At 37.2% G+C, this 16250-nt stretch overlaps 1 protein-coding gene across 1 annotated transcript; it reads right to left on the reverse strand.

Moving 5' to 3' along the window:
• Positions 1-1529: 1529 nt before the first annotated feature.
• EIF4E (eukaryotic translation initiation factor 4E) lies at positions 1530-13370 on the reverse strand (the record flags this gene model as incomplete). Its single annotated transcript, XM_010085333.1, has 6 exons — positions 1530-2829; positions 4757-4896; positions 7173-7286; positions 9192-9255; positions 11288-11383; positions 13264-13370. Coding segments are annotated over 6 exons (636 nt in total), but the record flags the coding sequence as incomplete, so codon positions are not given.
• Positions 13371-16250: the final 2880 nt, after the last annotated feature.

Genomic DNA, 16250 nt, shown 5'->3' on the forward strand with positions numbered 1-16250 from the left:
TTCTAGCAATGAATTAGAGGCATAGGTTATATATTTGACAAAGCAAGTGTGTAATTTAATTTTCACTGAAGTCTTCTAGAAACATAGCAGTTATTTGAGCAATGGAGAGCCTCACATCAACATACTGGAAATTTTCATATCACAGTGCAAGCCAGTTGGCTGCTTAAATAGGCTCAAAAAACTGAGACCACACCAAAAAAACACTATAAATCACCTTCCCAGATGAATAAACTGCTGAACAATATTCCAGTCAGTTCTGTAGTGAAATTAAACAAACCCAATACTGTATACTTCTCACAAAAGCACTCAGTTTAATCTCAACGCTCTTTACAAAAGGGCAGCACTACCTAAATTTCTGAATTACCCTCGTTTTAGTGAGCCTTGCCCCAGTGTTCCCAAATTACATACATGTGGACAATCTGAAGTTATGACTCAGGAAACTGATTCATCTTTACCTTTCCATGCATACCAGCATTACTGGTTTATTCAGAAATATCAAAGCCTTTATGAACACGACTCAGCTTGAGGCTGATACACAACTGAAATAGTTCAGAGGAATTTAGTTCAAAAAGCTTACTTTAACTGCAAAGATGATTAGCTGAAGCAGTAAGCTGGAAAATAGGTAGGGACTGCTCTATTCTACAACAAAGGGTTCTATTAAACAAACCTGACTTCCTTTGCACGCCTGCAAAATCAGGGCAGACAACCAGTTACACCAGAATCCACAGAAACCAGCATACAAACAGGCTAGTAGCTCTCTCCACATCCAACATCCATCCTGAAGGCATAGTCTCATTAGATATAGATGCCTACTGTAAGTGTTTCTATTAAACAGATGTAAGAATGATCCAGAAGTTAACACAATACCTTTTTGGTATAGTCTGACACACTATTTACAACACACATTTCTTACAAAATGTGCAATAAAGCGTTCATGTCTATCTCAGCATACAGAAACACATCAGTGCCTTCATCTGGCAGATTTAAAAGCCTGATTCAACTGAAACTTCACTGCCACAGTGACTACACTTGCTTTAAGGAGTTACCACAAAGATCAAAACCCCAATAAGCATCTGCCTTTTAAGTTTAACTGAAGAAAGGCTATATAACCCTGACAAGATCTTAAAGTATATCACACACCAAAAAATACAAAATTAGCAATAAAGCACTGATTTTGCTGCATGCTCTATTATCAAGAGTGGAAAGAAAGCCTCTCACATTGTGCTCAAAACAAGAAGTTAATGGCCTTCAAGATTTTCCCCCAATCCTGCAAGACAAGCAAACTTACAGGTCCCACAGCAATTTCCAAGCCAATTAAAGTTTCATTTAAGACATACATAGTAGCAGACTAGATCTCATATACTTTTATTTTGTAGCCATGTCTCTAGTGCATTTGACTTGTACACTTCATATAGGAATTATATAGTTAAAGTAGAATCACTCACTTCAGCACTTTTAGCATAGTTCCTACCTGAAACTAGACAGCTTTCTACATACCCTCAAAATTTCTTAGTTGGCATAAACCGAAGTCAGAAGAGAAACAATGCAAACCATGATCAATTAGTCCAACCACTAAGAAAAAACAGTAGCTACATCAATATAATTTCACTTTGATTTAGGGTGCTATCTAATAGGTTTATTAAAAGTTTCAACGGACTATAGCTCCAGAATATATCTTTCTTGGAAGACACTAGAATAGAAGCCACAGCAGAGACTGCCTTGTCACAAGAAGTACAAATACTTGCTGTATAGAGAAATAAAAGGACAAATCTAGTTGTCTAAAAGACAATTCACTGTACACATTTTATTTACAGTTTTGTACACTGTCTTAGTATGAATGGGACCGCTTTTCTACTTGAGCCATTTTAACCAAAGCAAAATAACCTAAAGTAATACAAAGTGTTAAAATACAGCATAAGATACAAAAACAGACATACTATTTCTAGTAAGGAATGTAAATTATGGTGTTACATTAAAAAAATCCACAATTATGTTTAGGAAATCACACAAACAGATCACTGATTTGACTGAAATGCATGAATTTGTAGCAAAGCTTTGACGTTACAAAAAACCAAAAAATTACCAAAGTATGCACAAAATTAATGTTTATTCCACCTTTGTCATATTCCCAGATTCTTCACCAAATGTTACATGAGCAAAAACAACTGAAATCAAAATATCACTAATGTTATCAAATAGGGAAAACAAATAAATTAATCTAGCAGCCATCAGCATAGGTTACAGCAAAGATGATGCTGTATAAAAAAAATTGCTAGAAAACTGTATGCACCATACTCTTTTCCAAACCAGCAAAATGTTACTGCATACAATGCAAATGTAAAACAGAGTAATTTCCTGCAGGTACAGAAATGCAACTTCTTTTCTGAATACTGTGGATAAACAAATGGGCTTTTTTGTAATAGTAATGTTTCTACCAAGCTATTACAGAGTGGGACAGGAAAACATTTATGGATTTGGGGGTTGAAGTGTACTAAAATTCTGATTGGTAATGGTTACTTCAGCCAAAATAGAAAAAAATGAACACAGAAGTACAAGACAAAGGCGAATGAGACTTCTCACAAATCTTAGCAACACTTAGATGGAAATCAAATTTAAATGTAGTCCACTCTGCTTCTGAAGAGGCTTTGGTTCAGCTCCCAAATCTCGATTGCTTGACGCAGTCTCCTATGAAAGAATACTCAGAAGGTGTCTTCTTAAACAACAAACCTATTTTTAGTGGTGGAGCCGCTCTTAGTAGCTGTGTCTGCATGGGACTGATAACCAATCACTATCTTTGGAGGAAGTCCTAATCTTTCCTTGTATACTCTCCTGGAGAAAAGAAATAGAACAACAGTTTAAGCAAAGCCCTTAGGAAGGAATTAGTAACAGGACACCTACTTTTAAGATCTGCTGACATCTTCATGAAAAATAACTGCCTATTTAGAAAATATTCTGAAGTATGAATAAAGGACTTGAAACCATATTTTGCTAGCTTACTGCATTTAAAAATCAGCTTATAGTTCTGTATGAGCAATGACTTATCATATAAAATAGGACATGCTCTTGCCAAAAAAATAATTAACAGGCCTACATAAATGTAGAACACAGGGATTCTACTGCATTCATGTGAACATCATTAACATCAGCAAGCTATATAGCCACATATAGAAACAAAACAGCCATGAAGTCATGGTCCGTGATTCCAGAACTACTGAGATGATAAAGTTACCTGAACCAAAAGCAGCAATTCCCTGGAGCAGTCAGTTTTTATCACCACACACATCTCAGGTGCACAGACTTCCTTCCTGTCTTTTCTTTAGCTATTGATAGAAAGTAGACCCCCCTAGCCCCCCAAATCATTACAGCACTGGTGACAGGCAGCTACCCAACAGGAGCTCTAAGAAACATCAGCTTGGACTTCATGACTTAAGAAGCAGCAGTATCCCCCCTTACACATAGTGTTCCTTAGCTCAGAGCAGGAGAGACATGCAGGCCACTAATGACACCAGGCTGCAAGCTCTGACTTACACCATAGAACAAGCCTGTTCAACTGCAGATTGTTAACAAAACTATATACAGTTCTTTTCTTAACTTACCCCAACCATAATGGAGCAAATTACAGGACCATAGCTTACCCCAATTTTAACTGTTAAATGAAAGCTTGATGTATTGTCTTTGGAGTTAGGGCAACGTGACAGCAGGTAGTCAACGTAACTTACCTTAGTCATTGTGTCAGTTTGCAAAATCTTAACTTTTTTACAGTTAGTTCTAGAATGAAGTAATCTTTGCGTCTTAGTCAATGGTTAATACCATCCTAAAAACACTCTGATGCCTACTAGGTTTGATGTAAGGTTATTCTCTACTGGCAGAAGATGGGTACCCCAGTTTTATTTGTCTATTGTTAAGCACAGTCTGAACATGACCGTATGATAAAATTGTTAGTGTAAAGCAGACCCCATCAGATTCATGAAGGCCCAAAAGAGGAATGTGTCTCCAGAGCCACCTAATAAGTGAAAAATGCTAGCAAGCTACCATGCCTGACAGTTCAAGTTGGGCCTAAGACACACATGCTAAGCTGGGAAGATAAATATTTTTGTTGGTTTGCATAGGTTAAGTGGCCAACAACGACTGAATTTAACAGCAGGTAATTTTGAAGCATCAATACTACAGCACAAGGAATCCCCTAGTTTTAGCAATACTTGCTAAATAGCAAAGCACAACATGCATTTTCCACAGTAGAGATGCATGATAATCTGAGATAACTACTGTTGCTTACTGGAATGAAGACTACAACATGTTATTACCCATGTCAAATAATCCATGAAACTCAGCATTATTTTGTTTGATGTGCACTTAACACAGATACAAAAATGTAGGAAAACATCTGTAGAGTTTCACAGCACATCACTGTCCAGCTTTTTTCAAATATAAGGCCATCTTGTGAGCTTAAGATTTACAGCATCTTTCCTCTTATTGGTAAGCGTCACTTTCCTGAGAAAACTTCTGTCAAGATTTTTGTTCAATTCTCCATTCTTTCTAAATGACCATGAAGGTAGTGCAGCAATGCAAAAAAGTTACTAATGTAAGACCATACAAAAACATACACAATAACACAAATAATTTGGCACTAAGCTACTTGAACCTGATACAGCTCTGCACAGGCTACATTTGCCTGAAGTGCATTCTTTACGAAGTTAGCTGGCTTTAAATGCATTGTTAAACTTCGTATGTTCAAGACACCAATGACATTACTTACCCTATATGTGTAACAGCATCCTTGTTTTCACATTCAGTTGTCCATATTGCTATTTTATCACCCTTAGTTCTAACATTAACAACAGCACCACAAACATCATCACTGTAGTCATCAAACGACTCCCCAATAAGGCACAGCAGCTACAAAACAAAGATTAAGCATTAGAAGTGGCAGTTCAACAGAAACCTGCTCCATGGGCAAACACTCAGTGTATACAAAGGATTTTGAGGAATATTACATTTTACTGCTTATAGCCACTTGCCATACAGCTATCATTTTCTATTTATTGCAGTATGTTCTTGAAATTCCAAATGTTACAAGTGAATGTCAACTCAATTGTAGTAGAGTATCTTCCTCTTATTTTGAGTCTTCTATCTCTCCTCCTCTCCCAGCAGCTGCAAGTTTTGACACAGTTCATCAGTTATGTAGTGTTGCCTCCCACTGCATCCTCTCAATCCAAAATCAGGTAAGAATTAAAAGAATCAGTCCTCCTGAACAGTGTGTAATGCAAATGTAACAAAATACAAGTGTACAAGTAATACAAGACTCCAACCCTCCCAGATTTCTAACTGTGAAGCCTGGAATTGGCAAAAATGACATCAGGGACATCAGAGTGAGTTAGGTCACATCCCCATACAATATGCTAACCATAAAAGTGATTTTCAAAATTTACAACTTGCAACTTGTAGAACAAGCAATGTTTAGATATGCAAAACTGAGAATTTCTTGTGGTTAGGACAGATTAATCTAGTCCATGCTGAATTACAAATCCCTCTTGCACACTGAAGCATTAGTCTTCAAATGGACACTTGCTTACTTTACTTGCACAGTATGTTAAATGCACTGCTATTATATTAATTTTCAAGAATCACTTATAACCTCTGGAAATTCAACACACTTGCAACTTTTTGAACAAAGCAGGTCTTTCAGTACCTGTAAGAGCTATAAGGGCTGACTTCACCACAGAAACACAAAAAGGACAAAGTGTGCTACTGAATAAACTAGGCATCACTACACATAGCTTAAATGTTACACCCAACTGCAGGACACACATTCACTGATGAATGAAAGCCATAAATGCTGAAGTTTAAACCACACACAAACATTCAAAATATTGTTCAACCACCTTAGTACATATACATGCAAAGATGACTACCATGCTCAAAACACTAGACAGGTACATTCTTCATGAATGCTGCACAACAGGGGAAAAAGTCTTCCCGAAGTTTACTTTACAGTTAACAATGGTGAAGATCATTGGATTATAATTAAATTTGTTCTAAAGGGGAGTGATAAAGGAAAATGTTTTGACTTTTATTGAAGAAAGTTGGTTACCAATTATTACTGGAATTAAAAGCGACAAGGTTGTTTTAGAGCACGTATCCCAGTCACCTGGGTACTTGGGCTCTGTGACATTGCTTGCTGCTAAACAAAAAGCAGAGCCCTCCAGACTTAAGTCTACACAGACTATCTACATGTTTCCAATCCATACACAATGGTTATTAAAGAGTCAGGACTCAGGCATTTAGGGGGAGAGGCCAAACACACACAGCAATATGTTTGTTTACTCATATGCAGTCATATTATCTAGTAGCATAATGTTTATCATCCGTTCTTCAAATCACTGCTGCCCTGACTAGAAAGAACCTAATAGTTCTGGTATTTTGGAAACCTCTGCTTTGATCCTGAAGGCCATTTCTCCCTTTCAAAGGGGTGAAATACTTCTTGCCTCTCACACAAGCAAGGAAAAACATATGACATTTAATAGCATTGCTTTGCATGGCACTGCCTGCAATCCATGTCCCTAAAACCCAGATCACACTAGACTCCTTTAGGCTATTCTGAGTCAGTTCCTAGAGAGTACAGTTGTATCCTTTTCTACAACACATTTACTGCAACCCACATAATCTCTATATTTACCATTCAAAAATCTATTCCTAAAAAGATCACAGCCATGGAAAAATCTACTTTTTAGTGCATAGGAAGATTGCACTATCACTTGCCTATCCTAGTGTTAAGGTAAGTACAGAAAGAAAAAAAAAATCAAACTCCCTTGTTTCAGCAAGACCAAAATGTGAAAGCCATTCGCTTTTAAGAGTATTTGTGAAACAAGTTGCTATGCTTAAGCAGTTAAATTTGGGTGTCACACTGAAAACAGTATTATGATCCCAGGAAAATCTGTCTTTAGAATTATTTCTATTGCAGCCCGTTATAAGAAAGTATTCAACGGAACACAATTACATTGAGCATCACTATTGCAAAAATATGCTTCAAATACAGCCTGTCAATAAAAACTTCCAGGACACTGTGCTGCCAGAAGTTAGAAGTCTAGTGTGGCACACAGAAAGAACACACCAGTTAAAATAATACAAACGCAAGATTCTTCAGTGGCAACTTGTTAAGCCATAGTGCTTACTGTCTCTAGCCAGAAGCGATCAAGGTCACTTCGTCTCTGCTGTTTGTTTAGTGTAATTAGCCATCGTCCTCCTCGTTTGTTTTTTTCATCTTCCCACATGGGTTCAATCCCATCCTGCAAAGAAGGGCCAGAAGTTAAATCAGACTTGACCTGTATTTTTCCTAAAGAATAACCAAAAGACCAGTGATAACTGAAATAGGAACTTAAGAAAGAAGAATACAGTTTAAGATACATACCTGTCCAGAAATACCATCTCATGCCACTATCAAAGTTCCAAAGCAGCTCAAAAAGTGCACTTTCTCTAATGAATTTTTATTTCTACAGAAGAATCACAGCCCTGGCAAAAGTCTTGGCTATGCATTACATAAAAAACTGTGGGAACAGGCAAAGCCAAGAAGACATCTACTTTGCCCCATATGAAACCAGATAAAATTAGAAGCTACATTCTGGAGTCTTTATTTTAAGTCTTGGACTCATTGCAACATTGGCCAAGCACTTTGCTTATGCATAAAGATTACTTCAGTGAAACAGACACCCTTGGCAGTCTATCTCAATGACTTCCTGCACACACAAGGTGAGAATAAAAGGGTTTTAATTGCCAGGGTCACAAAAATCAACACAGCATTTAGAAGCAAGTTGCATTCTGATTCATGTATTACCAATGGCCCTGCAAATTAAATGACTCTGAATACGCTGACCCAGCAAAGCAGCCAGCTGCCACTCCCACATCCACCAGCTACGCTGCACGTCAGGAAAGTCAGTCATTAAAAAAGCAGGTAACTGTCTAGACAGAGAAATTTGGTTAAGAAATGTCTATTAAGAGAGCCACACTACAGCACTTTGTCTGAAAACTAATGAAGTGTTCAACATGCAGGACAGACTGGTGTCAGCTCACTTAAATTTAACACCCTCACCGGCAGCTGCAGAGCTCAAACTACTTCATCACCTTTAAGAGGCACTCTTAGGAGGTCAGGATTGAAGGACAACAGCAACAGATTGCTCAGAAGCCTGCAACAGTTTGCAATTCTGTACCTGTTCCATGCATTTAAAGAATTATATTGCTGATTGGCGGCATGCAAACACAGAATAGATACACACACTTAAAAGACAAATCTAGGACTCATGCAAAAAATACATGCACAATGCGGCTTCTTAAAATTCACTAGTAAGGTTTCTCAGTCATCTAAAATATTGTTACGTTCCCAAACCCAAGCATCACCACCTCTTTACCACCTAAAGCTGTGAGGTTTACAAACTACATACACAGTCTACTGAGGAGTCCTAGCCAGCAGCTATGTTTTATAAGCCAAGGAGGAACCAGGCACCAGTAGCTAGGGGATTATTTAGGTATTTGAATCCAAAAAGGAAGCTGTATGTTAGAAGCACCTTGAGAGGTTAGGATTTAATTTAGAGCTCTAGTTCAGATCTCCACTCCAGCCAAGGCAGGATTTCACGTACACTTTCTCATCAGCATTCCTATTCACTAGTCTGAACACTTCCTCAGCATGCTTTAAGTGTCAGTGTTGGGTACAATTTTCTATTTCATACATAATACGGCACATAACTGGTGGTGTAAAAATTCATTATAGGAGCATTGTGCACGTGGCAGGTAGTGCTCATGAAGAATACTGGAGAACATTGCAGCCCCCCACATAACTCAGACATTTTAACTCATTTCACATCACACCAAATGACAGAGCAGGAAACTCTTTGACATTATAAAAATTGAGACTTAATCATTAGCGCAAGCATCTCAAACAGAATGAAGACAAACCTAGCAAGAGGTTAACGTGTACTGTATGTGAAGTGTGTTAAAGCAAGTACTTGCATTTTTCAGAACTAGTGACAGCCTGATTTTCAGAGGGCATGTGTTTGAGACTTCCTAAAAAAATTAACACCTTAGGACATTCCCAACCATGTTCCTAAACATCTGAAGTAAAATATTTGGACAGCACCTTGCTTAGTTAGGAAACCATCCATCAACATCCATAAGTGAAGAAAAAAGGTTAGCAAGCGTACCTTAAAGAGCGAGTAGTCACAACCAGGCATTAAATTACTAGAGAGCTGGATATGGTTGTATAAACTATTGGAGGGAAAAAAGCAGGATTAAAAATGAAGCATTTTTTTAAGGTACAAAATTCTTAAAGAATTTAAGACAGACAACTAAATAAAACACAAGAATTAAAAAGGCATTGAAGTTATTTCAGAAGCAACCCTATTTCCTCAGTATTTTTCACCAGTTAAAAGCATTAGCTTTGATATGTTCTGAGCTTAAACAAGCAGAATGGAAACTGGTTTAATGAACACTTGCTGGATTCCTACACAACAGAATTTTCCAGAAATACCAACGCTTCTTTTAAAGCTAGTTCTAAGACAGTTATTAGAAACATAACTCACTGAACCTTCACAGCAACAAGTTCTGGGTGCATGTGTATTCTGCACATATACATACATGGAATAAGGTAACTGTTTATATTTCTAACACTACTCTCACTGCAGAGAGAGGTTTGAGGAGAAAAATTCAACTTTGTTATTTAAGACAGTACTCTAGGGATGAAGGCTGTAGGCCTGACAATTCAAATTGAAGAACAGATGACTGAAACAAAATACAAAATATATACTTTGTATTAAATTTACAACTACGCAATTCAGAGCAAAAAACCAAAGCAGTACATACTGTCTGCTCCTCAAGCAAGAGGACAGATGCTTTTTTTTCCCCTGCACTGTTAAGGTCAGACTTCAGAAAAAGGTCTGCACATACCACAGCAACCTGCAGTGCAAGACCAGCTAACATTCAGGCATGGTCCAGTACCAAAAAATAAATTAATTACAGTGGTGTTCTAACAATTCAAAATCAGGCACAAGAATTTACGAAGTTTCAGATTTACCAGCTTCCCTCCTACAAGTTTACATTAATATTTTCTCCCCAGAACACCACACCTATTTCCCACTCTGACCACAATGGAGGCATGACTTCTCCATTGCTTGTGACTTGATTTTATAACTTGACTGCAGGCATCTACATTAAGCACTTTTACTTACCCAGACTATATCGGTTATAGGAGCCCAAAAAACTTACCCTTAACCAACTTTAGTAGTGAACTTCAAACAATTTGGCCTCCCATCGTATACCCCAAGACTACAAACTGTTCACTCAACCAAGATTAACCCCCATGGCAGGAACGGGAAAGCTGGTTGCAAGTGCAGAATCCTATTCCCCTCCCTGTGACAGCTGCATTGATAAATACTTGTTCAGCATTTTCAGTATCTTTCTTTCTTTCCTGTTGGTGCTAATGGGTCACTGATTGGTCTCATTATTCCACTGAGACACCATCTCTCCCTTACTGATGATACCCAAAAGAACCTACCACTCAGTGGAACATGACACACTAGATCAACCAAATATATAATGCATTTTTCCACCCTCAGTTTCATGCCACTTGCATTTTCTCCATATTTCATCATTATGGCAGATGAAATCTTCCAAGGAAGCCACCTGAATTTGACTGAAACAAGTTTTTCGAAAGCACAGACCTACCTTCCAAGGGTTTGCTCTTGCTGTTTGAGCCTAACTGCTTTCACAGACTTGCAATTGAGAATGAAGGTAGTTTCTTCTGTAAATTCTAATGAACTTCTTTCAAGGATGCCATTAATATGCACCAATGTCCAACATACTATACTCCACATTCAGCCATTCTTGAGTATCTAAAGTGAGCCAGCTGTCTGACAATTTAATCAACTAGCAAAATTTGGGGCCGAGGAAGTGACAGTAAGTTGGCTATAAGAATTTACAAATTCATGTCACTGTGAGATAGCTACTGTACAAATACAATTTTCTACATGCACGTTATATACATATGAATATAAGCAGTGTTGTAGTGTTAACAGCAAGACAATGTGCATTTAAAGTATTAAAACGTTCTCCAATCATATTTTCTTCAAATGTAACATTCTACCACATTCTGAAGAACGGGGTAGCCTTTACCTTCAATTTTGCAAACATTTCAGATTACACCCAAAGAGTTGCAGTTAATGGAGTACTTTGTTTTTCTGACTTTGGTATAAGCTTTGCCAACATATGCCAGGATTATGCAGACTGAAAAATCTTTACTTACGCCCAAAAATCTTCAACAGTGTCAAACTTTGAGATAAGACGAAGATTTGCTTGCCAAGTTTTGCTCTTGTCATTTTTAAAAAACCAGAGTGCCCATCTAAAGAAAAACAAAAAAAATAACAGCATCTAGAAACTAAAGTATATTTAAAATATGACTCATTGTTTGCATTCTTACATCCAAATTAATTGCAAATCTTAAGATTATCAGCATGGAAGTCAGATTTCATCACAACCTATATGAGAAACTCAGTTATGAAATCCAGCTCTTTGCAGATCACCAATATTTGTTTTCCCACTACAGGAATCACAGCAGACTTGATCAATTCATTTAGGTAAATATTTTAAATAATTTTGGAACATTTCTAAGACTCTGAACACCTAAGCCTCAGATGTTTCTCTTTGCTGCCACTGCTAAACTGCTATCCCCTATTGCAAATAACTGACTATGGTCTAAAACACCACCAACTATTCAAACTAGGAGCACAGCTCCCTTTCAGTAATTTCCTTGTAAAGGTTACAAAACACAACTATATCACTCCAAAGCTGTACATGATACGAAAGCTTTCCAAGAGCTCACACACTAGGAGAGCAAAAATTTTAAAAGGGAAGCTGCATTAAGCTTACTAACTGCAACAATCTTAAAAACCCACCAACTTTTAACTGTTTCAAGTTTTTAAATCTGCATATGTAAAGCCAAGACTAAATGAAATACTTTCCATCCAATTTTCTTCATCATTATCTCCACTGAGTATCAATCTCAACACATTATACATTGAACCTTTCACACAAAGATCCTCTTTCTGGATCTAAAAAGCACCATTTAAAATGCAGGAACAGGATAGCTGATGAGGCATTTAACAAAACAAGCTTATTTTTCATTCTGATAGTTTCCACAGTGTTGAAGCCACTCAGGTTAGCACTAGAGCAGATTTCTCTTTTTATAATGGAGTACTTTAAGTCACCAGGTGTCAACCTATTGTTTTGAGACTTTTCCTGACATTTCAAACCTTGTTTTATAAGTTTATTTTCCAGTAATAGCCCCCCTACCACTTGCAAAGGAGTGTCAGCACCAACTTAAAGTATTTAGAGGAAAGAGGAAGGATGGACGTTGAGAAAGATAAGGAAAAAGCTTCTTGGTAAAGTCCTTATTGTTGCTATAGCTCAAGTTAAAAGCTTAGCATTAACTTTTAAAGCTTAAGACACACCTATTTTTGCACACTGAACACAGAATTTAGTAAGAGCTTTGATTTTGATAACTTCTCTGAACTATACTTTTAACTGCTGCTCAATGTGTCCTTGTTAAACAAGTAAATTTAAGTGTCCTACAGTTTTTTCCTCTATAGTGACAGATTGGTACAAATGTGTGCATTTGCACTTCACAGGGTTTCTTCCACTGTGCTTCCTATAGATAACGAAAACAATATTACTGTAGGCACCAACCACTCAAATATCAAATCTAATAAGCACATTGGCTAATTAACAGTTTCTACTACTTTCAGTTCCAACTAAGGGAAAAATGTTAAGATATGAAGGAGTAAGACTCTGATAAGAAATAAGAATGAGAAGTCTACCACTGGCACCTTAGTTGCCCAGAGTACAAGGCAGAACAGAAGGGTTTCCAGTTGTGCTTGGCAGCAGCTTCATCCCAGTGTCAGTCTCTCAAAACACAGCAGACAAAAAAGCAACAAAGGCTCTGCTTGCCTCCAACTAAAAGCAAAGCCATGCTCTTTCCAATAACCTGGTTGCATTATGGAAATTTTCAAAGATTTCCAGCTTCCGTAACACCACCACATGAAAAGGCTCTAAATTATAACAGGAGTGGATTTTATTTCCTCTGCAACCTCACTGCAAAAATCTTAAAAAAAAGGAGAACTCTCAAAATGCTGCTAGAAAACATAAGATAAACAAGAGAACTGTGAAACCACAGTCATTCTTCTCTCTTTAGCAAAATTATAATCACACTTCTGTACTATTTACCTGTTTTGTAGTGGATGCTTGATATACTGCTCAGGGCTGGCAACCTCCTGACTAGGTGCTGGCTCAGTTTTCTCCTCTTCTGAAGGCTGAGGGTTGGGAGTGGTTTCCTATTTGAAGAAAGGAGTTATTAATACGTTCCTTCTCAATTTTCATTGAAGTAGTTTAGTTCTTTGAAGTAACTTTAAGAAGGTTGAAGCTAAGAGTTCCTCTAATTCAACTTGGATTAGGGGCCCAAATCACATCACGGAAGCGCAATCTGCATCCCTTTATTCTTCAGCATCTGAACAGGTCCTACAATAAATACTAACTGTAGGAATTCACATTCTGCTGTTTAGTGATTTGCTTTTGTCATTTGTTTACAGAACGGTTTACTTAACATACTTGTCTTATTTTGAAACAGCTCAGAGTTATTTCAGAAACACAAAATACGCTATGTTATCTAGAATATACACATCTAAAAATTTTCCAGAATAAGTTTCAGGAGGAAAATTATTTTTTATCAGCTTCTGACAAAGCATCACTGGAACCAGATGTACAGGCCTTGTTTATTTAGAAAAATATGTTATTACAAGTAGGAGATATGCCTACAATTCTTAGGTGTGAAATCAGCTATTAGAAGCAGCTACAAACCAAACCAGAAGTAGTTATCTTTGTAACATCACTACTAACAAAGCTCCAGGCACCAAACAGCAGAATTTAAACACATATCAGTCCTCAAATTTCAAACCAAAATAAATTTAATTACATATTTACCACAGATTAGACTGATTCTATATATTTTTTTCAAATCTCTAGAGACAGTGCTGGAGATGTCAAATAGACTTTAACACAAAAATGAAATAATATATTCCCTTCACATGCAAAACCTTTCAAGCTTGTCATTCAGTTTGAGAAGGTCACTGTGTCAGGTTTGAAATTCTAATGCCATTCCTTCAAACCAGGGAACACAAAGCTTTATTGTGAGGCCAAGTGTCCCCACCAGTTACCACCATCTCTCCCTAATCTGCAACTGGGCTAGAAAATTACAGACACAAGGAATGAAGACTAGAGCTCATTCCCTACAGCTAACACAAAAATGCTCACACAGCTAACTGCTAACTACAGCAGCCCCAAAGACCCTAGACATTCCTAAACACTGCAATACAAAAGTAGGACTTAGAAATTAAACTTTGTCATCTTAAGAGAACAAAACTGTAGGGGTGGATTAAGCAACAGTAAGTCATCTAATTAATGGAACAGTTTACTCCAGACTTCCATGTTACTCAGTTCATCATCACCAAAGCTGATGAGAAGTCAAATGTATTTGAAGTGATAGCATGAACACTATAGCCTTCACAGTCCCACCTGGCAACCTTCTGATAACACCTAAAGATCTGCCTTCATAGGGATTTTCTTTTCATTATCAATATATTTAGCATTACTAAGCATGATATTGTTTTACTCCAGAGAAGTTACACCTTTATGCTTGAAAATAATTAAGCATGCTTCACTTTAACAGCTCAGCTAGAAAAAATCTCAGTTCAAAAGCTAATCTACATCACATTTAAGAATGGTTTCATATGCTCCCACGTTCACAGTGAAAAGACTGAAATATGAAGGCCTAACAAGGGCAGTGACAACTAGGATAGTGCTTTGATTTACACAGTACAAGGAGCAGATAGTATAATTTTCTTCCTCTTAATAAAACTAAATGTTTTCTGAAGCTTCCAGAATGGGGAACATCACTGACAAGTCCACAGAAGCACTATGTTGAACAACTCGTCAAACCTCCTTCAGTGTAATACTATAAAAAGCTAAACAGATCTTCAAAAAGCTAGTAAGTGCTTCAAATTCTATCTAGAATAAAATTCCTAGTGTTAGCCCCATTTATTTTTAAGTTAATGGGATCAGATATACATCTTTCCCTTTAATCACGTACAAGAACCCCACAGAACAGATTAGTATGGCCAATTCACAAAGGCTCTAATATACACCAAAGAAGCATTTCAATATTTCCTCCTCCAAGTTATTGTTTGTATTCTACTACAAAAAGCCAGACAGACAACTACAATTTAAGTGTTGCCCCTTCCAGGCCTTCTAACTAGAAAAGTTACAAATATTACATGTACAAATACAGTAAGCATAAAAGAAAAATCTTGTTTGTATTTTGTAAGTAAACTAAGCACTAGGTTTTGTGATAAAGCTTGCTTTCATTCACAATACTCTGCAGCTGTGACATCTAATATTTACAATTGGTTTACAAATGCTATTACACTAAAGATTTGTACATCATATAGGCTCACTCCTGACAAACGCAGAGTATTTTCCAAAAATAATTTCAGTTGAGAATCTTTCTTGTTTGCTCAGCAAATAGCTTCCAGTATATGAAGAGCTAATCCTAAAGTCTCCCTGGTCGGTCTTCCAGAAGTTTCATAACTATATAAACTGGAAGAATTAATACAAAACTACTAAGCACATGCAGGGCTACACCATTTCATAACTTGTAATACAAGACAACATCAGAAAGGATTAAGGTAACACCTCAAACAACTAAAAAAATGCAATGAGCCTCAATACCTGCCCAGAATTCCAAAGGTCACCCTTCGCACGAACTGCATGAAAGTCCACTTTCGGACAAATGGAAGACATCTGACTCAGCACAAATGTTTTCGTTAAGTCACCACAAAAACACCACCTTAAGGTACTTTGAAAGCTACCTAGCATTAAGGAAAGTCAGACAAACCATTATTTCAAGCTCCTGTCCAAAATAGTACATGACAACTCACCTCCAAGGGCCAGCTGACAATGATCTTGACCCAGGATTATGTCACCCCCCTCAAAAACTAACCCAGCAAGAAGAGATTATTTTTTTCAACACTACACAAGCCCATCAAGGACAGGTACAGTTGAACACACCAGAATAAACCTGGAAAAAGGTGTAAAGTTGGAAGCAGAGCTTTCTACCACAAAAGAGTTTGTCTGGTCTCAGACAGAAGCCTAAAGCATCT

The sequence above is a fragment of the Pterocles gutturalis genome, unplaced genomic scaffold (assembly GCF_000699245.1).
Source record: "Pterocles gutturalis isolate BGI_N339 unplaced genomic scaffold, ASM69924v1 scaffold45311, whole genome shotgun sequence".
NCBI lineage: Eukaryota > Metazoa > Chordata > Aves > Pterocliformes > Pteroclidae > Pterocles > Pterocles gutturalis.